The 24,100-nt window shown below is 45.3% G+C and overlaps 1 protein-coding gene across 1 annotated transcript in view; it reads right to left on the reverse strand.

The window, feature by feature from the left end:
- Positions 1-1,315: 1,315 nt before the first annotated feature.
- LOC146180282 (uncharacterized) overlaps positions 1,316-24,100 on the reverse strand; it is a 102,121-nt gene continuing 79,336 nt past the window's right edge. Inside the window, exons 6-7 of the mRNA XM_084579489.1 lie at positions 19,601-19,812; positions 1,316-8,787 (exon numbers count right to left, since the gene is read on the reverse strand). Of these exons, the coding sequence (XP_084435615.1) occupies positions 8,634-8,787; positions 19,601-19,812 (366 nt within the window). The 3' untranslated portion in view covers positions 1,316-8,633. The remainder of the gene's footprint in view (positions 8,788-19,600; positions 19,813-24,100) is intronic.

Genomic DNA, 24,100 nt, shown 5'->3' on the forward strand with positions numbered 1-24,100 from the left:
GCCAGAAACAGAAATCTTGCTAAAGAATGGACTCCTTACAAATCAGCATGACTTTTGTCATGTGACTCACAATTATTCCAGTTTACCTTAACTTAAACCTCTTTGAAATTATTGGTTTTATTAACGACCTCCCCTTCAACATCTCATCTATCATTTGCCTTTTTGTTGACTGCATTATTTACCAACATCTATATTTAATAAAGATGATCAAGCTGCCCATCAGAACTATTTGAAGCTCATTGGAAACTGGTGCACATCACGAACAATGAAACTTAATGCTAATAAGCGCAGTTCTATGCAAATTTCACGGAAGCACTCAAACTTACTTTACCCTTACTCTTTATTTTCTCAAGAGTTATCGCAAGCTGAATCTTACTGTTACCTTGGCATTACTATCGATAGCAAACTCCCTTGGGCAGACAATATCGCAAAAATCACAGGCGATGCTTCCCGTACACTTGGTTTTATCAGAAAATGCCTTCCCAATACCCCTCCCAACATACAAAAACTGGCATGGAACATTTGTTCGCAGCAAGTTTGAATATGCATTCACGATTTTGAGTCCTCACCAGTCCTTCCTAATCAACATGCTCGAACCTGTTCAGAACCATGCAGCATATGCTTCATATCGTCAATACACAACTTTCATTCCAGCATAAGCTCGATTAAATCATCACTTGGCCTCACTCCTTTAGCTCTCAGACACAGCTTTGTGCCTGCGTTTATTCCGCAAGTTAAAGTATTTCAATTTACTCTGTCTCTGTGGTTCCCTTATTACTCCTCCCGTTCATACATCACACAGCCTATTTAATTCTAACAGCGTCCAAAGACTTTACGGTTTCTCCTTCCAAACCACAACTGAAGAGTGGAACCTGCTACCTGAACCACTCTTCAATGAGCCTCACTCGACTTGGTTTAAGGTGATGTTATTACCTGGGTTGACTTGTTACTGCTTCGATTTATATTCGTGTAAATTTTTTCCCCTCTTATATTGACGCTTTGTTCAGTAACTATTGTGTACTCTCCTTACTTCCCAAACCTCTCGCCAATGAGTGTGATGGTTTTAGTATTAGGGTAAAGTTGATAAGCCTTGTTTATGACTAGTGTGTTCTTTGCTTCTTTTATGTTTTGTGTTATCTTTCTATATTTACCACAACCTTTTTCTATTTCTGTATTCGTTCCCTTTTATGTAGAACCCTGACAGGGCCCTTGAGGGATAACCTATCACGATGATGATGATTTGCACAGTTTTGAGGTTTCGCACCGGCAGAGCAGTACAATCCTTGCACCTTACAAAGAAACACAGAAAAGGCAGTGAGTTTTTACTGAACATTTACTGATCAAAAAACATGACTCAAACAAAGCTGACCATGCTGAGCACACAAATATTGGTCAAACAAATGCGCAGAACACAAAGATGCATCGTTGAGCACTTGAGCTTCACACAAATGACTTGAGAAAAAAAAATGTAAGAAGTTAAGCTCATGCTGTTCATCTCTTCAAACAAAACTGGTAGCAGCTGAAAATGCAATCAGAGGAAAAAAAATAATGATCTGCAGATAATGAAAAGATGTTGACAAAAGGACACCAGCAACCAATTTTAGAAAACAGTGCTCAGATGTAGTTCTCAAAAAGACATGCTTTTCAAACGTGCATATAAGCAAATCAAGTGGTCTGTTTGAATATCCTCCTAGGAATGAAAAATCCATATAATTTATGTGCTGGTCTTTTTATCTGCTAGTTAGTACAAAAGTCATGCATATGGTATAATATATATCACCATTAAAAAGAAACAAAAAAAGCCTGCATTTCACACACTCTGCATGCAGCAGTGTGGCAGAGAAAATCTGACTGTGACTACTACGATGGAAGAAGCCGACGCAACATGTTCGCACAGCACTCAGGTACTCAGTTGGAAAGGTGTCTACTAACACAACTACAACAGGCTGACTCGACTAAGTGCGAGCGTTTCCAAAATGGTAAGATATGAGTAACATCAACCACGTACAGGGTCTATTTGGTACTATAAAATTTAGCATAATTTCGTACCATGTGCCAGGAAAACTGCACATGTGACAAGTTTTGCCCTGTCACATGCACCGAAACAAAGGCCAATTTGCAGATGACTATTCTTGCATCTCCAACCACCAGGTTAGAGTAATGCAACGCAAGAACTCCCATGCAAGTTTTTTAAGCTGTATGCTCAGTCACAAGCTTGGCTACTGCAAACTGTAGGTCTCCTCTGCCATTCAATCACCACAAAATGTGACTTCAGGTGACCATTTGCAAAGTTCTCTGAATTCTCTGCAAACTTTTCTTAAAACATTTCCAGTTCATCACATAATATTTCCCAGTCACCTTGCTTTGAGGAAACAGATTGTTTTTCAAAATACCTAGCAAAAGGTGTTTTAAAACCAGCAGACCGAACAGCAAGCAGATGAAGCTTATGCTTTGTCAGTAATGTTTGTGCCGCAGCAGTGACATTGCTAATGTCATTGGCAAAACTGTTGCCCTTGCGTTGAATAGCAAAAGCAGTAGAGTGATTGCTCCTTGCATGAAATGTTAGTAATGGCCATTCAGCTTCCATTATGACTGCAACGAACTGCGACTACCACTATTCTATGCAGCAGCCATGCATTATTGCCAAATAAAGGCAAAAACAGCAGCTAGTGTGAGCAAAATCAGAGTGACACTGCTGACACAGCTACCCAACCTCAAATGGCCATGCTTTTTTGTTTTTGTATGATGCACCAGAGTTACACAAGCTGAAAATAATACAAGGAAAGTAGCTTTTGTCATGCACACATGTGCTTGTGGTAAGTTACGCTAAGAAGGGTGTGACGTAATAGATGCCAAACATACAAGGTTTCTCAGCCTTCAAAGAATAGCTAACAAACGATCACTGTGATTGATATGGGCATTGAGTGGGACATGTGGATATGACTTCAACTACAACTGCAATCAAACTGGTGCGAACTCAAGCAGATTTGCTGGCTGTTTCTCCCATTGTGCTAGCTTCATTTGAATTGACAGAGGCACCCTGTACTCACAGAGCTCAACAAAATTAACAACTCCATTTGCAATGTGCCAAATCCTATTACTAAGTTAGATTTAAAGTCCTCTGCTTTAAGAACAAAAGCGCATCCAGAAGTAAAAACAATATGTACAAAGAGGAAGGTCCTGTTGTGTGCCCTCGGCAAATACTATCCAGTTTCCATTAATACCTAGCCACCCAACAGCAAAGTTTTAAGAAAGGCTTCTTATGCTTTGCATAGGAGACCATTTTGGCACGAATAATCGTAGCTACACATCCTACTGACTGAGTTGGTTTGGCCACAATCAGTGCACACAACACTTTTGAATGCCTCTACATTGGGAACGAATTCAGTTTGTAAAAGTACTGCACATTCTTGCTGCATAGAGAGTAGCCTAAAAAGTACAGAATATCTGCTGAACATAACAACAAATAGAGAAATGCCATTCTAAAAATTAAAGAATTTAACGAGCAAACTGCAGCTGAAACCAAATGCTTTGCTGAATTCACATTATTGTTCGAAGCTCCCTTCAACTCGAAATCAGACAGAGGTTTCAACGCCAAAGAGACAGGTAGAGACCTTAAATTGACGCCTGATAGGCATTACAACAAATGGGGCTCAAAATGTCACACAACCTTCAATTCAGCATCGCAAGGTCAAACAACTTGCAGGCCATAAATAACAAAATACATGCTCCATTTTAAACTTTACACCTCACCACATGAAATTGTAAGAAAAAAGGCTCAGGTAAGTAGGTAGAGTCATTTAAGCAGCATTCCTTTGCACTACAGCGCAAAAAGCCAGATGCAAAGAGTAAGAAACCACTTAGCTTTTAATTAAAGGATTAGCTTAAGCAAAGGCCTCTGCAAATTACCAATATAATGGCGCACGTGCATGTATGTACCAATTAAGGTTCTTGAAATAAGCATGCTCACACTGGCACTAGAAAAGTCTCACAGACACAGTGGTTCCCCATGGCTCACTCGGTGTGCCGCAACCTGGAGCTGTGTCCCCTTGAAGCCTGACTACCAAGGTGAAAAACATGGTGTTCGCACAAGCCACAACTGCAAGCATGAAGCAAATAAAAAAATGCATTTGCACGATTAAATGATGCCTGTCTACTAATGGCATGAACATGCGGAATGACATGAAAAGGACACAGAAGACAGTTGCAACAGCACCGGACATGAAGAGAAGAAACACTGTTCAGCAAACACTCAAGTAACAACATAATAAAAAAAGTAATGGATGGCACGACACGCAAAAAATGGTCTTCCAAGTACACAGCGACCAAACGGAAACAACAAAATCCAGTGCATGTCAGACTTGACAGGTTAAAATATATACCTTAAAAAAGGAGGAGCAAAGCAATCGAAGCACAACAAATGCTGCGTGCAAAAGGAAAACTGAGAAAGAAAGCGCAAAAATATAAACAAAATTACATGGAAATCAAAATATGCAAAATTAAAATAAAATAAAAAAAAAGGCTGTAAAGGGAAGCTTCTCTCGCAACCTTTACAAACGGCGACCAACAAGCATGACCACACAAAAATGCAAGCCACCACCCTTTGGAACATAGACAGAAAGAGTAAAATAACTAAAAATACAGATGAACTTAAAAATATGCTGATGAACAACGACCAAAAAAAATACTCTTCTATGGTTACTGTATGTGCACACCATTTTCAGAACAAAATAAATCTGTGACTGGCTCAGGAGTAAAAAGTAACAATTTTTTGTTTTTGTTTTTTTAACTTGTCATTTGAACACTGCACCTCTTGTGCGTTGTACACAAAAAAAAAGGGGGGGGGGGGGAAGAGTTTTTATAATCGTGCAAACATTATGACATAATGCATGCACATATCTTTCAGCAGTGATTCCCCCTTTAGTTTTTCTCGAGACAATAAAACACAAAATTCTCTCGTGACTCGATGGGAGTGAGGACACACGCTCAGCAATGGCTCACGTGACCCAACACTCAGCAGAGTGCAAACATTTTGGCACGAGCACTATAACACTGGCGCAGTGGAAAGAAAAAAAGTGTGTGCCAGCTCATATTTTTTTTCTCTCTTTTTTTCTTCTCTAGAAATAAAAACCCTATGTTTTGCCAGTGGTCTTTCAAATGACCAATGCAAATTTGTACTTGCTTGCTTTTTGTTGTTGCCTCGGTTAAGACCTGACTAGCAACCTCTTGAGTCGTCTGGCTTCTCTGCCACGTCTACACACGGTGCTGCATTAACAGGCCAGCGAGACAAAAATTCGATCGGACGCTCTCTTTCGAGTTGACCGGCCCAAGGAAACCAAACAAACACCTTTTGGCAAGAAGAGCCAAATCTGCCTTGGCAGCTGCATGGCACTCCAAGCCAAAACCTTGCGGCCTAGTGTGACAAAGAACCACTGACCATGTACTATCGAGCTCAGTATGAGCTACACCGCGCGTGTCCGAGTGCTCTGCAAGGTTGTACAGTGGCGTACCGAGGGATTCCAGTGCGCATGCTGGATCAGCTACACCCCCTCCAGATAACCCACGGCGAAATCGACGCCACTGTACAACCTTGCATAGCAGTGTAGCTCATACTGAGAGCGATAGTATGCCACTTTTCAATGCAGCCACAGCTTTCCATCCTGCTGATGTGATGCCGCCATATCAGAAGTGGGAAAAGTGTGCAATGCTAGCCTCACACACATGCAAAAATAAAGCAGCAGCAGAGGAGAAAATCGAGGGGCACTGCCTGCTGCCTGTGCTGCACAAAAATGGATGGTCAGAAAAACTAGCTATGCAAAATCAGCAAGAAGTGACTGGTGCTTCCTTCTCTTAAATGCAATTTGCTCTGTGCAGAACAAAAAAATTTCAAGAAGCCACAAGTGCTTCCCCATCATAACGTCATAGTCATGCAATGTTGGGAGGTCAGCCATGAGCTGTGACAATTCAGGCTTGTGAAGCGATTCTGCAATATTAAAGCGAGAGTTATGCGAGACACCCCGACAATTGGCTGTCAGCACAACCTACCGTTTCTCTGTGTACAGCTTTGTAATGTACAGTCGACGTCACCCCTGTGTAGAGCGCTCGATCGGCGCACTTCCCTGCATAAAAATCGATAGCTCGTCACAGTTTCTACATTTTACAAGCAATGCTTCTAAGGAAGTAGATCCACACAGACCTATGAGGAAGATGAGCATGAGCACTTTGTCCGCAAATCGTGGGTTCATTTTTAATTTGTTTTTTTATTGCGCGATGAGCACTGCCCGAGCGCTCTACACAAGGGTGACGTCGACTGTACTACATCACTCATCATAAGTCTCCAGGCCGCATTGGGCTGCATAGATGGGCCTTCATGGCACAATTGCACTGCCAATCGTACAGTACTAAAATTTCCAGGTTCTCCACTTGGCTTTCTTCCCAGCATTTTAAATGCAGACTGTTGCTCTGAGGCAATTAGGGATCCAATCTAAAAGCTAACAAACACTCAGGCAGAGATGTGTCGTTAATTATTGGTTTAAAAAAAAAAAGATGAGAAAAATTTATTTTTAGAAAAGGGATTCAAATTGCCGTTTTATGGATTCAAAAATCCATCACAAAGCCCACGGGCATGAGCCCTTATCCGTTCATTTTAAATTTCTCCTATTTGCTGGGCATTGCTTAACCGGTCACTGCGAGACTCCACCACTGAGGAAACAAAATAGGCCTCATGGCACACCCTGAATTAGCTCTTAGGAGAAGATACCATCTCATTTTAAGAGCTCCTCTGGCCTGGAGGATTTTGATCAAAGGTATACATATTTTGTAGTTGGTGGTGCCTGGCTGGGAACAATACCACTTTACAAAATACTTGAGATTATTCATGTGAGACTTGAAGCCAAAGGCTCTGCGCAGTAAGCACACACCTAGCACTGTGCATTCCAGGTTTTCAACACTAGACGAATCCTAAGAAAACAACTTTGTATATAAACTGCCCAATTCCAGCTGGGCACCTGACAAGGAAGAAAAAGCCCAGGCTTATGATGTGAAAGGACAGCACTCACTTCTCAAGCAATAACCTGCTTCTGGCCTAGAAAAGCCCATAAGTTAATACCTTCACTCTTAACCATGCATATGCGATCCGTTTAACATGTGCAGTTCTGAAATCAGCAGTGTCTCTCCCCTACACGTGCAAAAAAAGCAATGTCCACAGTATACATATGGTCCATCATTGTGGCATCTGCTTTTAGAACCTGCCACTGCAATGGAAAGAACAGAGCATAAAGGCGAACCAGAAGAGCACTGAATGAGAGAACTAGAGAAGAGAGCTTCTTGCAGGGCGGGCAGACAAGCCCAGCACACACCAACTGCTATCAGTTGAAGCACCTGGAGACCCAAGCAGAAGCGAACCCCTGTGATCAGGAATCAGGATAACACGATGCAAATGGAATCAAAATGAGACTGCCACACTCCCAAGTGCTTTCAACTGCACCCCTCACAAGCCCCGACAATGCTTGGGGGAAGGGATCAGGGTGAATACGATGGAAGAACGGGACGCCATAACATGCAACGTCGCCAAGGAAAGAAATGTCTCATGCACAGGTACACGCTTATTCCTGCCTTTGACCCATCCCAATGCTACTATACTGAGCAAAGACATGCTGACAAACTGCACAGATAACGAGCAGCTTGAGGAACATACTAATGCATCTGTGAGTACGGCGTATTACCAGGACTGCAGGATGGTTGAAAGACCTCAGAAGAAAATCTAGTTAAGGAGTCATCCAGATACCAAGGGGGGGGGGGGGGGGGGAAGGAACAGGCAGGCTCAAAAGTTCAAGAGCATCAGACTTCAATGCAAAGGCATCACACCAAAGAAAAGCATTCAGTTCAAGATCAGCTGCGAACTTCACAACCCCCACGAAAAAACAGTGTGGTTGGCCGAAATATGCACAGTTCCACCATAAAACTGCCATGAAAAGGAAGAAGAGAACAGCAAAAATTGCAAAAATTGCAGCCTGCGGATGACCCCTTCACCACTCATCAGTCCTACCTCATCAAACATCTCACAAACAACCTCGCAGCAAGCACTAATGGTAGCTGATGAAAACAGTTGGAAGCATACAAAAGCATAACATGGGGCACTTCGACGGTGAAGTACTCCACAACATCACACATGGTTGTAAACTGCCATCCATGCTGCTTCCGAGCAGCTACGTCACCCTTGGCAGTTATCATTGCAAGGCTCCAGCGCATCGCAGCAATCCAACACGCACTTCTTCCTCCAGGTAGCCGAGGCACTCTCGCCACAACAATGTGCCTCGGACCATTGCAACATTTCACAGCAATGAGCTTGCATGTAAACATTGCAATCATTCCGTTTTGCCCGCCTTCCACTTTAATCCTGTTCGTCCTGCTTCACAGTAACCGGGCTCGCCACTGGGCCTCGAGCTTTTGCATGCCTAGTGCAGCAAGAGGCTCACCAAACGGTAACCCTGCCTGCACTGTTGAGCATCCGTTGGCCCTACATCGGATTGCCCGCTTGACGTGCACACTCCGTGGCAAATGACAGTGAAGGGATGTCCTCCCGATCAGAGTCCAAAGAAGACACGTGTCAGCTCGCCTGTTGGAGACTGCGCTCAGATGCTGGTAGAGTAGGAGCGCTTGCGTTTCCAACAATCAGGATGAACCTTCTTGACTTCGTCGGCACGCACTTTGGCTTCCTGTGAATACAGCTTCTTCTCTTCAGTCTTCATCTTGCGCCACTGGTCACCCAGCATCACACTGATGGCCCTGCGTACCACGGTGAAAGCCGATAGTGATATGCATGCAGCACCTCTTTATGAAGAATATGTATAGAGAGTATTACAATAGGAGACAGTCTTGCCCTCGAAATGGCAAAATTCTCAAACAGAAAATGCTTACCTGTAATATGGGCGGAGAGAGGCAGATAAGATTGTGTTTAAATAAAGGGTTGGGGTAATAAAGGGAAGCTGAACCAGGTTTTGAGAGTTCTACGAGATTTGAAAATTTGCATGTATGAAGCATGAAGGTAAAACATGTCACTTTTTGCGCTAGCATTAAAATTTGCGAAGTGATTAACATTTACACTTCTCTTCACAAGGCCAAAGAAGCTCGGTAGAGATGTCACACGGATGGCCAGATTTCAAATTTCCATAGCTTTATTCAATGATTATGTCACCATCTCAAATGCTGGCATGAAGCAATTTTACATATTCAATCCCTTTAAGCTCCTTAACAAAATGTGAAATTTCTTCAGTTGCCCTATAATGAAGGTACATGCAGCAATGTCACCGGGTGGCACAGACCGAATTACAGAATGCAGTTAAACCTCGATCCTATGAATCGAACTTTAGTGTAATGAAATCCTACATGTAACGACTTTATGTTCATAGACAGGGTGTCTAGCAAACCATTATTTTCAAAATCCTTGACTTTTCCAGGTTTTCCCTGATTATTTCAGTTCAAATTCCCTGATGAGTGAAGAGAGTAAAGAATGTAGCTGTTGATGATAATGAACACAGGCTAATAATTCACAAAAAGCTATTTACTAATCATATTCTGCAATTTACAATAGTGAAAAGGCTGTCATTAGTATTAATGGCAGTTAAGTATGCCAAAAGGTTATTGAAAATTAAAAGCGTACTGATGCCAGCCTCACAGCACGCAAGCCAGCCATCCCGCAAACAGCCGGGCCAATCCAATTTAATATGGCTGCACAGGCGCGCTTGGCAGCACAGACTCGCTAGAACAGGAGGTGTGAAGACCGCGCCGCCACTACCATTGCCAAGCGAGGCCCTGTTGCGTGTTCCTGCCGCTTGGGGAATGTTGGCGCTTTCGTCGGGGGCGCCGCTAGCCCGGGAGCGCTGGCGTGTGGCAGGCTCGCAGGCATCGTAGCTATCGTAGGTCGTAGCGTCGTGCAAGGTTTGTTTAGCACTGGCCTGTTTTCTTTGCGTTTATGTAATTCTTCAGTGCAGATGGTGTGAGCGGCTGTCCCCTTTCCTTGACTGTTAAGAAGAAGAAACCAAAGATGGTGTTTTTTGGACGCCTACCAGTCGTGCAGAGAAAACCTCTCCCTCTCGCGTGCCTGCCTGCAAAGTTAATTTAAAAGTCGGCCCGTGTCATCCCAAGGGCTGAGAAGCAGCAGCAGAAGAATTCTGCGGTTTGTGCAAGGCATTTCGAATCGTTTCGGCGGTGCTCCTTGGAGTACGTGTGGGAAAGCAAATTGCAGGATCTAACGACCGGATGCAACATGCGGGTTATGAGGGAAGCTGTAGTGGACAGTTCATGTTTAACTGAGATGACCAGAGCTTCATCACACAGCACACGAATATGCGTTTTGTGTTTTACCTAACAAGCCATACAGAATGCAACCCATGTGACATGGCATGACCTGTGTAGTCACAGTTTTGCTGTGGTTGTCATTGCTACGGAAAGTTTCCCCGTAGAAGAGGCTATGCTGAGATTTTTTACATTGTTTTAGGCTCATTAATTTTAACACATTTCATGAACGTTGTAAATGGAAATGAAGCCTTCATGCCACACGATGTTCTTGTGTGACCTGAAAGCTGGTGCTGTCCCAACATTGTTTTTAATCTTCCCAAGTACCTTACAAAGAGTGCTGAAAGAAAGGAAAAGAAGAGGGAACCGCACTCATCCATGTCCGCGAAAAAGATCAGCAGATCAAAACCCTGTAGAGCCTGCTCACCAATCAGTTTCAGCTCACTCCTGATTATGATTTGGGCAGAGTGATGGATAAAGAACCTGAGAAGCATTTTTTTTTTTTTTTTTTTGTGGTCTGCAGTTAAGATGGACGAACTGGTCGCACCAAACGTTCAGCACGAAGTAGTCTTACCAAACAGCTGAGTTTCATGAAAACAAATTGCCTCCAGCAGTTACCTCCCACTCTGTATCTGTGTTTGAAATTAAGAAACAAAGGTCACCAAGCTGTACTATCTTCTTGCTGGTGAACGTCATTGCAGGCGTACCAGTGAATCCCTTCTTTAAAACTTTTTTTTTTTCAATTACAAGGAATTATTCGATAAATCACACAATTTTCTTAATTAGCATCATCAAGAAATATATTGGGCTTTCATTCTGAACATTTGAACATCTCTGAACCCCCTTTTCCATTTTATTCTTTTTCCATATGTTTGCTTCATCAATTGATTAATTACAGTGATTTCATGACATCACCTATCACACACAAATAAATCAGTATGTTATAGAACCAGAAATAACAATGATACGATTCTTTAACGCAGCCCCCGATTATTTAGGACAAGCCGTTAGCAGTACTATGCCGACAGCTTTTCGACTGAATGAGCTGTATAAGATATCACTTAACAAATACCCATATCTACTACCTGGATAAAAAGTGCATTCTTCTGTGTCTAGTGTTCCAGCAGGAAAATATCAACGCGATAAATAATTCCGCCCAGCCGGAGCATGCAGCCACCACGAAAAGCAACGGCGGCCGGCAGCGCTGCTGCATGGCAGAAACGCGGTTTGAGGCCCGCTTTCAGGAGCAGGTTTTCACACCTCCCCATCCGCCTTTTGCACGAGGATGTGGCGCCATCATGCGGGAAACACATTGAGCGGCAATGTAGCAGACGACGCGAAAGCACACCATACGAAATGGCCACGCCAACGCTGGTAGAAAGCGAAAGCTTCCCCCCTTTTTTGGCCTCGGAGCGGAAAGTAGCGACAGTGATTGCAGCATATCATGTTCACGCAGTATGGGGGAAGGTAGAGCCTTTTCACAATCCACAACGCACGTACGCATATACTATCTTCGTATTGTAAGAGCGTGTAGCGCGGGCCGTGTTTGACGTGACAGAATGAGACGCTCTCAGCGTGCAGGTTTTCGGAAGACAGGAGAGCGGGGGGGGGGGGGGGCAGAGAGAGAGAGAGAGATAGGGATCTCAAAGGGCAAAGCAGCCAGGGGTTTGTTGATGCTGCAGAGCTAGGTGAAATCGTCTCCTGTGACTTTGAGCGGCGCATATGCGCGGGGTGTCTTGAGTTACCGAGCACAATGCGGTCACCGCGGCGCCGGCATGGTGCAATGGGCGTCGCTTCCTCCTCGCGTCATCTACAACCGTGCAGCTATAGGATTTCATCCACGAAGATCGGCAGAGAGGCACATATACACACCCCGTGAAAAGGGCATTGTCCCGGCCGAAATGCACACCTGCAGGAAACGCGCTGCATTTTTCTGGCAATGGATGATTCAGAGCTGTAGCCGGTTTCTGGCCTCAGGAGTCAGAACGGATGTGGTCGCAGTGGTGAAAAGGTTCTCGGTGCGCAAAGAATGGTCATTCTGTTGTGAAAGGATCTCCAACGTTCATTTCTGCCTCCGCCGCGATTTCTGCGGAATCAACAACTTGGTGACACATGTGAATCTCCTACATATCGGATGCGCATCTCGGTCAGGAACCAACCCTGTTCTACGTCCAGAGCGATCCACTCTGCAAGTGAACGAGCATGAACCCTCCAGGAGACTCATTTATTGTGCCGGGCGGTTTCCTTGCCGTTGCAAATGATTAAACGTAGACGACGATTATCGAGCTCCCTAACGAAGTGCATCTGATTGCGTACACCAAAGGAACAAAATCCGGATGCTTTGGCGTGCACGAAGGCGAGCCTTTAATTTAAAAAAAAAATACTGTGCGTTGTGCAAGAGTGTCAAGTGCGTCATATGCTCCGAGCGGCAAAAACACAGATACTACAGGTATGTATGCATCTAAACGAAATATGCATGATGAAAAGTACCTACTGGAATTTTCACCCAGGCTTTAGCGCACCAGGGATAGCTGCAATGAGGATTTTTTCGGTGCGTGATTGCTTTAGTTGCGCCGGGGCCTGAAGGCGATGTATTTTGTCCTTTCTTTTCTTTATGTGCGAAAGGACTAGGTAGCTTAGATATCTCAGGCGGCTCTGTGCGCTAGGCCGTAATATTTAGCATGTGTTATCGTGACTGCCTAACAAGAAAAAAAATACGGCGTTTTAATGCACTGCCGTTCGCGAGCCTCATGACCAGCTCAACCACTCGGCTCGCGAACGGTGGTGCATCACAACAAACGCCCAATTTTTCTTTTCTCTTTAGTCAGGCGGCAGCCGCGATAAAACATGCTAAATATTACGGTCTAGCGCACACAGCCACTGTGATATCTGCACTACCCGGCCCCTTCGCACATAAAGAAAACAAACGACAAAATACGTCGCCATCAGACGCGCCGAACAAATGCTCATTGCGGCTATCACTGGTGGGTCACAGGCTTGGTGCAAACTCCGGTAGATACTTTTCATTATGCACATTTCCTTTAGATGCATACATACCTGTAACGAAGTGTTTTTCGCACAGTCGAGAGTACGCAGTCAGTTGCTAAGGTCGGCCATTCACATCTTGACGCTTGGTGGCCCTAATTGCAGCTTCACGTCGTTGTTGGCCGCAGCTCGGCGAAGGAAACCTGAAAAACCGCGTCTTGCATCTTGGCGCGCTTAGAGAGTGGCAACCGTACGCGGCAGATGTGGTTGGCATCGCTTTGCCAAGCCTGTGATGGCCACCGTGCCGCCCGGTGCCGCCAGCCCCCGTGCACTGGCGCTGCCGAGAAACGCCGTCGACGCCGCTCAATGTGTTTCCATCGGTCGCCGCTACGACTTCGCGCAAAAGGCGGATTGTAGCCACCCCTCGATTGCATTCGTCTTGGCCGCTGCTGGCGTGGTTATTTCTGCTTTTTGTTGCGTACTACTCTCATGCAGCGCTTCTGCATAATTTATTCAGTACCTACCTCATGGGCGTATTGATTCTTCTATTGTGGCAGCTTATCCATGCCCCGGCGTCAAAGTAATATATTGTCACCCGGTGGTGACAAGATCGATGACACAAATGAAGAGTCTGGGAGTGCACTGAAGAAACTCTTTATTGGGTTGACTTGCGACCGCAAAAGAACTAAGCGATTCGTCGGCGGCGATAGCAACAATCGTGCTTGGTGGTCGTCGAACAAAGAATAAATAAAGATTAGAATAGTTTGTGGCATTACTCCCCCCTTAAAAACATCGCCACGTTGTTCCAAAAAATAGAGAAAGGTAAACATAAAGAATAAGTTTAAACAGCCACCGATTCATTAACGCGTGTAATACGGCTTCAGACGTACAACATGTAAGACTTCTGGGCGCGCGCGTTGCAATTGGGAGGTTGACATACCGTTGGGAATGACTTCATAGTTCAGTTGTTTGACGCGGCAAAGGATTTTGTATGGCCCGAAGTATCAACGTAAAAACGCTTCACTTAGTCCGCGACAGCGATTCAGCGTCCATACCCAGACCTGGTATCCCGGCTTGTACTCTGCGTCGTGTCGTCGCAAGTTGCATCATCGGGCGTCGATGCGTTGTTGGTCTTTAATGCGCAGCCAAGTCAGTCTTCGGGCTTCCTCTGCACGCTGCAGGTAGGCAGTGACATTGAGGTTGTCTTCTTCTGTAATGTGCGGCAGCATCTCATTGAGCGCTGTCGTGGGCTCCCTGCCTTACACAAGCTTGAACAGGGCTGCTCTGGTTGTCTCCTGGACGGCCGTGTTATAGGCGAAGATCACGTACGGCAGGACGGCGTCCCAGGTTTTGTGTTCGGCGTCGACGTACATGGCGAGCACGTCCGCGAAAGTTCTATTCAGATGTTCCGTCAGTCTGTCTACGGACGGTAGGTGGTCGTCCTCTGATGGTTTGTTTGACTGTACTTCAAGATGGCTTGAGTGAGCTTCGCCGTAAATGCTGTTCCCCAGTCCGTGATAAGCACTTCGGGGAACCGTGTCACAGAAGAATGCGCTCGACAAAAAACTTGGCGACTTCTCCTGCGGTACCATTAGGCAGTGCTTTTGCTTCGAAGTAGCAGGTAAGATAATCGGTGGCCACGATGACCCACTTGTTACTCGTTGATGAAGTCGGGATGGGGCCGAGGAGGTCCATTCTAATTTACTGGAATAACTTAGTTGGGGCTGGTATTGAGTTTAGTAGCCCAGCAGGCCTGATCGAAGGCGTCTTACGTCGCTGACACTTGCGGCATGTCTTCACGTAATGCGCAACGTCTGCACGCAACCGCGGCCAATAATATTTCTCTTGCACTCGATGCAACGTGTGTGTTCTGTTGTCGGCTAATCGTGAAAAGCCTACAAAATTTCCTTTCAGAGTTCTTTAGGAATGACAAGGAGGGTGCGAAATTCTTCTTCATAAGGATGCCGTTGTGCAATGCAAAGGACAACAGACCGTAGGAGCAGAAGTCGTCTTGCGTTCTATACCCCATTTCATACATCAGGTGCAACGCAGCGAAAGCTACGTAAGTAGTCCGCAAGAAAAAAAAAATGGAGGCATATCACTACGCGCTCGCTTCGTGGTTTCTGCGGAAATGGGCTCTATTCCGAGCATGCACATTTGCAATAATTTGCTTCGAGTGCGTGGACATCTTCACAGTGAGGATCTTATAGAAAAATCCACTCCGAAGAGGCAGTCGAGATCGCTGCGTAGCGTGGCGCAGAGGACACCTGCTGGCAGGGTTGCGGGGCAGCGAAAATGCGACATGAACGAAAACGATAAACAAAACATACAAGTTCACCGTATCCTACCTTTTCTCCATAAAAAAAGGTGCTTCTTATGGACTTGATGGCAAATTTAAGATTATTAAGTTAGCAGAAAAGTAACTATAGTTTCCTCTCGTTAAGAGCAGGCACTATTTTTAATCCAGGATGCAGAGAGCGTAAACAAGAGCTCTAGCTTTGGCAGTGTTGCACTTGATGAATGAAACGGAGTATAGGTAATCCACCAGGTCTCTTAACAGAGTCCAAACGCTGCTGTTCTGCAAAACTGGTGGTGCTTACCAGTCTTAAGAAAGCGTCGTCGTAGTCTTCGTTTGGAGGCGTGTCAACGGGGTCCGGTGACAAGCAGTCTGCGTCAGAACGCTTGCACCCAGACTTGTACTCCACAGTGATGTCGAATTCTTGTAGGCGTAAGCTCCACCGTGCAAGGCGGTCGGAAAGGTTTTTCAAACTGGCAAGCCAGCAGAGTGCGTGGTGATCGCTTACCACCTTGAATGGTCGATCATATAGGCACGAACGGAACTCCGACGTGGCCCAGATGATCGCAAGGCATTCCTTCTCGGTCCTCGAATAATTGGCTTTTGAGAGGGACCTACTAGCGTAAGCGATAACTTTTTCTACTCCAGTATTCCTCTGGACGAGGACAGTGCCTTTACCCATGCTGCTTGCATCGGTATGAATTTCAGTCTCAGCGTTTTCATCAAAATGACCGAGGACAGGTGGGGACTGCAAGCGGCACTTGAGCTTTTCGAAGGCTTCTGCTTGCGGTGCTTTCCACTTAAATGGCACGTCTGCCTTTGTAAGCAGCGTCAAAGGTTTAGCGAGGCGTGAAAAGTTCCTGACAAATCGTTGGTAATACGCGCATAGCCCGAGGAATCGGTGCACAGCTTTCTTGTCCCCGGGCTGTGGAAACTGCAGGACTGCTGCTGTTTTGTTTCGGTCTGGACGAACACCGTCCTTGGTTACGATGTGGCCCAAGAACAACAGCTCTTCATAAGCGAAGTTGCACTTTTCTGCTTTCAGCGTTAGCCCTGTTGACTTGATTGCGTCGAGCACTGTGCGAAGCCTTTGCATGCGGTCTTCAAAGGTCAAAGAGAAAACGACGACGTCATCTAAGAACACCAAACAAATATGCCACTTAAAGCGAGCCAATATGGTATCCATTACTCACTGGAACGTCGTGGGTACGGAGCAGAGACTGAATGGCATTATCTTGAACTCGAAGAGGCCGTCTAGTGTGATGAACGCAGTCTTCTTGCGATCTCTTTCATCGACCTCGATTTGCTAGTACCCGCTCTTTCTCCATCAATGAGAAGTACCTTGTATTACAGAGCTGGTCCAATGTGTCGTCGATGCGCGGGAGAGGGTACACGTCCTTCTTCGTTATACTATTTAGGCGGCGGTAATCGAAGCAGAAACGAAGTGTCCCGTTTTCCTTCTTCACCAACACAACTGGTGCCGCCAAGGGGCTTTTTGATGGCTTGGTGACGTCATCACGAAGCATGTCCTCAAGTTGCTCGCGGATGGCTTGGTGTTCTCGCGTCGATACGTGGTAGGGGCTTTGGTGCTGAGGTCAGGCGTGTTCGTTTACTATAATACGGTGCTTGGCAACTGGTGTTTGTGGCACCTTCGATGCTGACGAGCACTTGTTATAGCTTCGAAGAAGACGGCGAGTCTTGTCTTTTCTGCTGTGGGGTACTGCCGGGTTGATGTCAAACGTAGGTCAACGAACCTGGTCAGGTGCATCTTCCAGATGTTGGTCGGGGAGGACGAATACATCTCGTATGCCTGCTAATTCATCGAGAAAAGTGACTGTCGTTCCCTTGTTGAGATGCCGGTATTCCTCAGTGAAGTTTGTTACCAGCACCTCTTGTTACCAGCGATGCCTCTTGTGATGTAGAGACCTCGTTCCAAGAGCAACTGGGTCTTCCTTTGATTACACCTTTAGCGGTGCCGATGTACGTGCTTCCCATGCAAACTATGACGCTTGACTGGGGCGGTACGGTTAATTCTCGGTCGAAGTCGTCGTAGCACGTATGGCTTTGTCCGCTGAGAGCTTGATGAGCTTGGATCGGAGGTCGATGGTCGCCCTATGTTCATTTAGGATGTCCATGCCCAAAATCACGTCACGCGAACACTGCTGTAGAACCACAAAGCTGGTGGGGTAAGTATGCCCATTACTGCTGCAGTGCACCACCCCTATGAAGTAATGAGGTTACCACCAGCGGTGCGAATCAGTGGGCCATTCCAAGCAGTCGCTACTTTCCTGAGCTGGGAGGCAAATGGTCCACTGATGACTGAGTAGTCAGCTCTGGTGTCTACTAGGGCAGTGACTGCATGACCGTCGACAGCAACTTCAAGGTCACTTGTTTGCGTCCTCGCATAACACATGGACCTTGATGTCCGATCTCGGCTCCGTCGTTTACTGGGGTCACGACCGGGGCACATTGTTGTTACTTCGCTGGTTGTGTTGTTGTCGATGTTGTCGTCGTACATAGAGCCCGAGTGCATCATCGTTGAGGTAGGCTTCATAGGGTGCATCGTCGTCTCTCGTAATTGGTGGTGGAGGATCTTTGGTTTTTCGTCATTGAGCCACCTCACTTCCAAAGGTTGCTGTCCTTAGTTTCCCCTATGGGGGCTAGGAGACCTTCCTCAGACATAAATGCAGCCCGGCGATGCAAATCGCGAGTGGCACGGCAAGGGAGAGCGGGATGGGCGGCTTGACGACGCATACCCCGCCCTGCGTAGGCAGTCGTAAATTTAATGTGGTTATTTGCCAGGACAGGGCCGTGGGGCATTGATGGCAAAGTTGCGCAGGCCAATGCGTCTGTATGGGAGAGGTACTGGGATCGGTACCCACCACCTCTACCAGATGTCACGTGATGGTGACAAGGTCGATGAGACAAATGAAAAGTCTGGGAGTGCGCTGAAGAAACTCTATATTGGGCTGACTTGAGCCCGCAAATGGACTAAACAACTCGGCTGTGGCGATAGCAACAATCGTGCTCAGAGGTCGTCGAACAAAGAATAAATAAAGATTAGAATAGTTTGCGGCATTAAGGCGCTTCGCTTTGTGGCGCAGCCGCCACCAGAGCAAGTATGTTATTCGTGTAGGTGTTTGCTGTCTCACCAGCGCGAGAGAATGAAAATGCACTGCAGAATATAGCGTGCGATTTTCCCCGACTCGGCGAAATTTTTGATGGATTCCCTGCCATTTGACCGATTTTTCCTGGTGCATAAAATTTCCCTGCCAATTCCTGGTTTTTCCGGTTGCTAGACACCCTGCATGAAAGGATGTACTTTCAACGTAGTTAAATTTCACTGCTGGCTCAAAATGAACTCGAGAAAAAATTGTACCACCAGCTCAAATGACTGAGGGGGTACATACTGAAGTGCAGATTGGAGGCTCATGAATGTAGTGTTGAGTGAATCCACTATGTGGCGTGAGCCAGCAAGACCAGCTGCAGCTGAGCTTCATTTTCCTGGCTCTTTTCCACAAGGCAGCAGCGGCAGTGCCAGCCAAATGCACCAATCAATCAGAATAATCAGGAATTCTCAGTTAAAGGACGACGACGGTGGAACCTAAACTATATGGCTGAGTTGTCCCCAGCACTCATGTAACTCTCCGCTTACACCACAATGAAAGGCCTTCCCCGTGAATGTGTGTGAAATTTTTGCAGGATTCTCAGCACGACAAGAGAAATTTTCAAGTTTTGAAATTTCAATTCTATAAAGCAAACTGCAGATTTCACTGACTTTTGTTGTATTGAGGTTTAACTGCATATGCAATGCAAAGCAAATGAATGCAGTTTAGAAAAATATGAACTTTTCTTTTATGGAGGCAAGTTCCTCAGTGTAAGCTTTCTCTTTTTACAACCAAAACGTGCGCTTTTGAGCAGCCCCAAACATTACTTAAAGCTGTCCCCTGCCTTGTTCAGCTTACTGCGACATTCTGACAAATGTGCACTTTGTCCCCAAGCAAAGTTTTGTGCAAGCAGTACCTGTTGTCCTTGCCAGGGTGCAGGTGTGAGTACTCGCCCCGATGCTTCTGAGCGAACAGCATGAAGCCATTCATGGGCCGCCGAGGCTTGGCAGGGTCGGGGCACGATGTGTGGCGTGTCCTGGTGTTCACTGGCTTCTTGGACGGTGAGCACTGCACCGACACAGTTTCTGATGGTGCTGCCGTGGGCGCTGGTGGGGCTGCTATACAGTGCTGCACAGAAGTGGTGCAATGAAGAAAAAAATGTGAAGGCCTGGTTGCAGTCACCAAACAATTGGTTTCTAGGCGACTACAGCATCAGCAGTGATAGTGTAATGAATTCCATGAAGGAATTAATTTCATCTCTCAGACACTATACTGGCAGGACATTTCTTTGCTACTGCAAATGCAGTTTTCTTGATATTTCTTCTATGACAAATTAATTTCATCCTGGGCAGCTTGAGTAGAAAGCAGGTAATCAGAAGCACAACCCAGAGGGCTATGGAACGAAAAATGGTAGGGGTAACATTAAGAGATAGAAAGCGTGCAGAGTGGGTCAGAGAAATAACTCAAGTTACCGACATTCTAGTAGAAATTAAGAAGAAGAAATGGACATGGGCAGGACATGTAGTGTGAAGAGAGGATAACCGATGGTCGCTTAGGGTAACAAACTGGATTCCAAGGGAAGGAAAGCGTAGCAGGGGATGGCAGAAAGTTAGGTGGGCGGATGAGATTAAGAAGTTCGCAGGGGTCAAGTGGATGCAGCTAGCACAGAACCGGGTTAAGTGGAGAAATATGGGAAAGGCCTTCGCCCTGCAGTGGGTATAGTCAGGCTGATGATGATGATGAATCAGAAGCACAAATTATTTTATGCCACTTGCAATTTCCTGTTCAAGGCCAACAAGAGCTAGTGCCAAGGAATGACAATCTCAACAAAACGCACACTTTTCTACTTCGACACTGCTGCCTGGCAGGAGAAGCGAATCAGTTGAAAAAGCAGAACTCAATTATTCAGACCACAAATTAAAAAAAAAAAAGCTAACATTGTTGTAGCATTTCATGCCTACTATCAGCTGCTGGCAACCACATGAAAATCGCCACAATAGCGAACCATCATCATCATCTGCCTGACTATACCCACTGCAGGGTGAAGGCCTCTCCCATATTCCTCCAATTAACCCGGTCCTGTGCTAGCTGCATCCACTTGACCACTCCGAACCTCTTAACCTTGTCCGCCCACCTAACTTTCTGCCGCCCCCTGCTACGCTTTCCTTCCCCTGGAATCCAGTTTGCTACCCTGAGCGACCATCGGTTATCTTCTCTTCGCACTACATGTCCTGCCCATGCCCATTTCTTTTTCTTGATTTCCACCAGACTGTCAGTAATTTGAGTTATTTCTCTGACCCACTCTGCACGCTTCCCATCTGTTACCCCTACCATTCTTCGTTCCATTGCCCTCACAGAAGCTCAGACCCAAGAGCCCAAAGAGAAATTGTTCGACTGGCCGAAGATGCCGCCGGAGTCCAAGAACTACCGGCCTGTAACTAAGACGACTGTCCCACCTTCCGGGTCTAACCCCCGAAGAGCGGGATAGTCACTCTGTTGGACAAATAAATGTTCTCTCTCTCTCTCTCCCTCCATAGCCCTCTGCGTTGTCCTCAACTTACGTAGAACCCTCTTGGTTAGCCTCCACGTTTCAGCCCCATAGGTGAGTACAGGTAAGATGCAACTCTTGGTTTTAATAAATGGCTTAAATCATTGCTTTTCTTCAGAAATATAAAAACATGCATAAAGTAAACAGGTGCTGGTTCGTCTGAGTTTATGAGTTTGAGTTTATTTTGATTTAGACAGAATTGTCTGGGTGAGGGCTAAAGGTGACACGCGTGGTCACCTGACTGGACCCTAGACACCCTGCATTCATACAGACAGAGTTTGGAACATAGCAAGAACACAGCAAGGAATTTCATATTGCAATGTACATAGAGAGAAAAAAAAAGCACCTTAGTTACAAAACACACAGATAGATTTACTTTACAAAAAAAAACAAAAAAAAAAAAAAACACCGTTGTTTAAAAAAAAAATAATACAAATGGATACGTTAACTTGACAGAGGGAAAAGAAAGACATTCCAGAAGAACTTGATCTTCCAAATAACGTATAATATGCGAACATTGCATTGCTTACACACACCAGCTGGTTTAAAACTCATTCACGCGGCATTCACTCAAGAAAATGACTAAAGAAGAAAATCTTTGCCTGTTTTTGGAAAGCAGGCAGAGAGGAACAGGTTTTCATGCGATCAATCAGGTCAGCTAAAGGCAACATTGCATTTAATGGTTTGTGTTCACTGCAAAATAAAGTAAAATATTACTTAATTAGTCTTCCAATCTTGTGCGTCAGATTAGGATGTGGTTCACTGTAAGTCATCGCTGCACGTTTCACATAATGATCGTGTTTAGATAGTAAAAAGTTGTGCGTAACATGTGTGTCTCTTATGCATTGATGAATTACAATCACTTCACGTTCCTGATGCATATGTGATTTCTTGTCTCTTCAGATGAGGTTTATAAAATGTATCTTGTTCATCATAAAATCCCGCATATAATACGGAGGTGCGATTTTGGTATAGCAAAAACAGAAAAAATGTTTTCCTGTGCATATAGTCCGAGTGTGAAAAGGCCACCAAAAAGCACTTGTTTCTTCCGCATTTTGCAATCACACTACGAGGTGTACATGCTCCGCACTTGCACGTTTAATGCCATTCTGTGCCAGGCATCGAATAAGGCCATGCACATTCACGTCAAGTGCTGGTTCACTCCCCTTCAGGGGCCAACAAGTTTGATAGGAGAGCTTGATGCATTGTTGAGAAGAGCAGCTCACATCTGCCTCGGCAATCGCGGAAGCCACATGGTCGTTGTAGACCGGTATGCCGTTTCAGCTCAGACGGCAGCTGCTGGTCATCATGCACTGCGCCTGTTCATGTCTAGCACTGAACGCAGATGTGTGCACCTAGCAAGTGTTCTCAGATTCAAGGCTTTAGCCATCATCTAGTGTATACTCTGCAGAGAGCCCCTTCATATAGCATCTTTCCATACAAACTCTTCTTCGGCACCTGTGAATGTGTTTGGCATCCCACATTTCTAGAGCTTGACTGACAAACTTTTTGGGAGTGATGGTGAAGTGTCAGCAATCTGGCTGTCTGGCACAGCCAGCATGTATGGAAAGGCCCGCATGAGAGACCTATGCAAGGTTCTGAGTGCTGCTTTCGTGGTCCTGAATTGTGCAAGGTGAGCTCCTCCTGCGTCTAGTCGTGAGCATCGCAGTTGTCTTGGTTGCAAGCACACAAGGTCTTCGCAGTGAAATGGCATGAAAACCAAAATGATTGAAACTGCCAACCAACACCACAGTCCCGATGATGATAACAATGAATAATAACGAAACCGGAACTGTGAATTTAGGCTCAGAATTGTTCGAGTCTGCATATATGACGCAGAAATTGGACATGAAAAAACCCTCGTACTACATCTGGGTTCTTATGGTACTTCTCTTCCAAAGAGACCCGTCATTTAGCACTCAGTATGCTGTGAAATAACTTCAAGCAATCTCTATGTGGCATGCTCACTTGTTTTATTTCTGCGGTTATTACCTGTGCAGCACATGCATCTACTCCATTATCCAGCAAAATTTTGACGTGTTTTTGTGTCATGACCTTTACTATGCTGTGCATGCTTTTTATTAGCGTTTCGACAGCATTTCCACAGTTTAATGCAGTGAGAATTCTATGGAAATTCATGTCCTCACAGTCTCATTTGTTCATCTCCTAATTTGTTATTTTTCTGCTACAGCGCAGATAGCATAAAGCTCAGCTGTTAAAGCTGGCATAACAAATGTTTGAGAAAACACCAACCAAAAATATATATTATAACCAAAACTAAGCAGTACCGGGCAGTGAAGGCGCTAGGAGAATGTCCTCTTATATTACCCAGAACTGCGGCGCAACATACACATACACAAACACGTGGATAGAAATAGAACACGGGCGCACACTACCAACTGTAATATGAAACTGAACACGCACTTCCTCTTCACCATTCAGCCCCAACTACCTCTTCTACTCCAAAGTAAGTCATACTCGCACACCTCTTCTTTCCCAAGCAGATGTCTAGCCAACAATAAATAACTGTGCTGCTAACATTTATTGTTGGCTAGACATCCAATTGACAAAGAAGAGGTGTGCGAGTGTGACATACTTGGGAGTAGAAGAATAAGTTGTGGCTGAGTGTTGAAGAGGAAGTGCCTGTTCAGTTTCATATTACAGTTTACTCAGCTGGGCTTCAGCAGAGGGACAGTTCACTCAGCAGTACACAAATTTGTTAAAGCCTCTAGTTGGTTTCCCTGCTAGGTGTGTCGATTCCGCTGCTTCTTCTCTTCAGGTTCTTATTGAGTTTAAATTATTTTCTGATCAGTATGGCCTTTTTCTGTCATATTGTATATTTATACGTATTAGTTTTTTTTTTCTTTT

This window comes from Amblyomma maculatum, chromosome 9, assembly GCF_055883805.1.
Source record: "Amblyomma maculatum isolate TAMU_Amacu chromosome 9, ASM5588380v1, whole genome shotgun sequence".
NCBI classification, from domain to species: Eukaryota; Metazoa; Arthropoda; class Arachnida; order Ixodida; family Ixodidae; genus Amblyomma; species Amblyomma maculatum.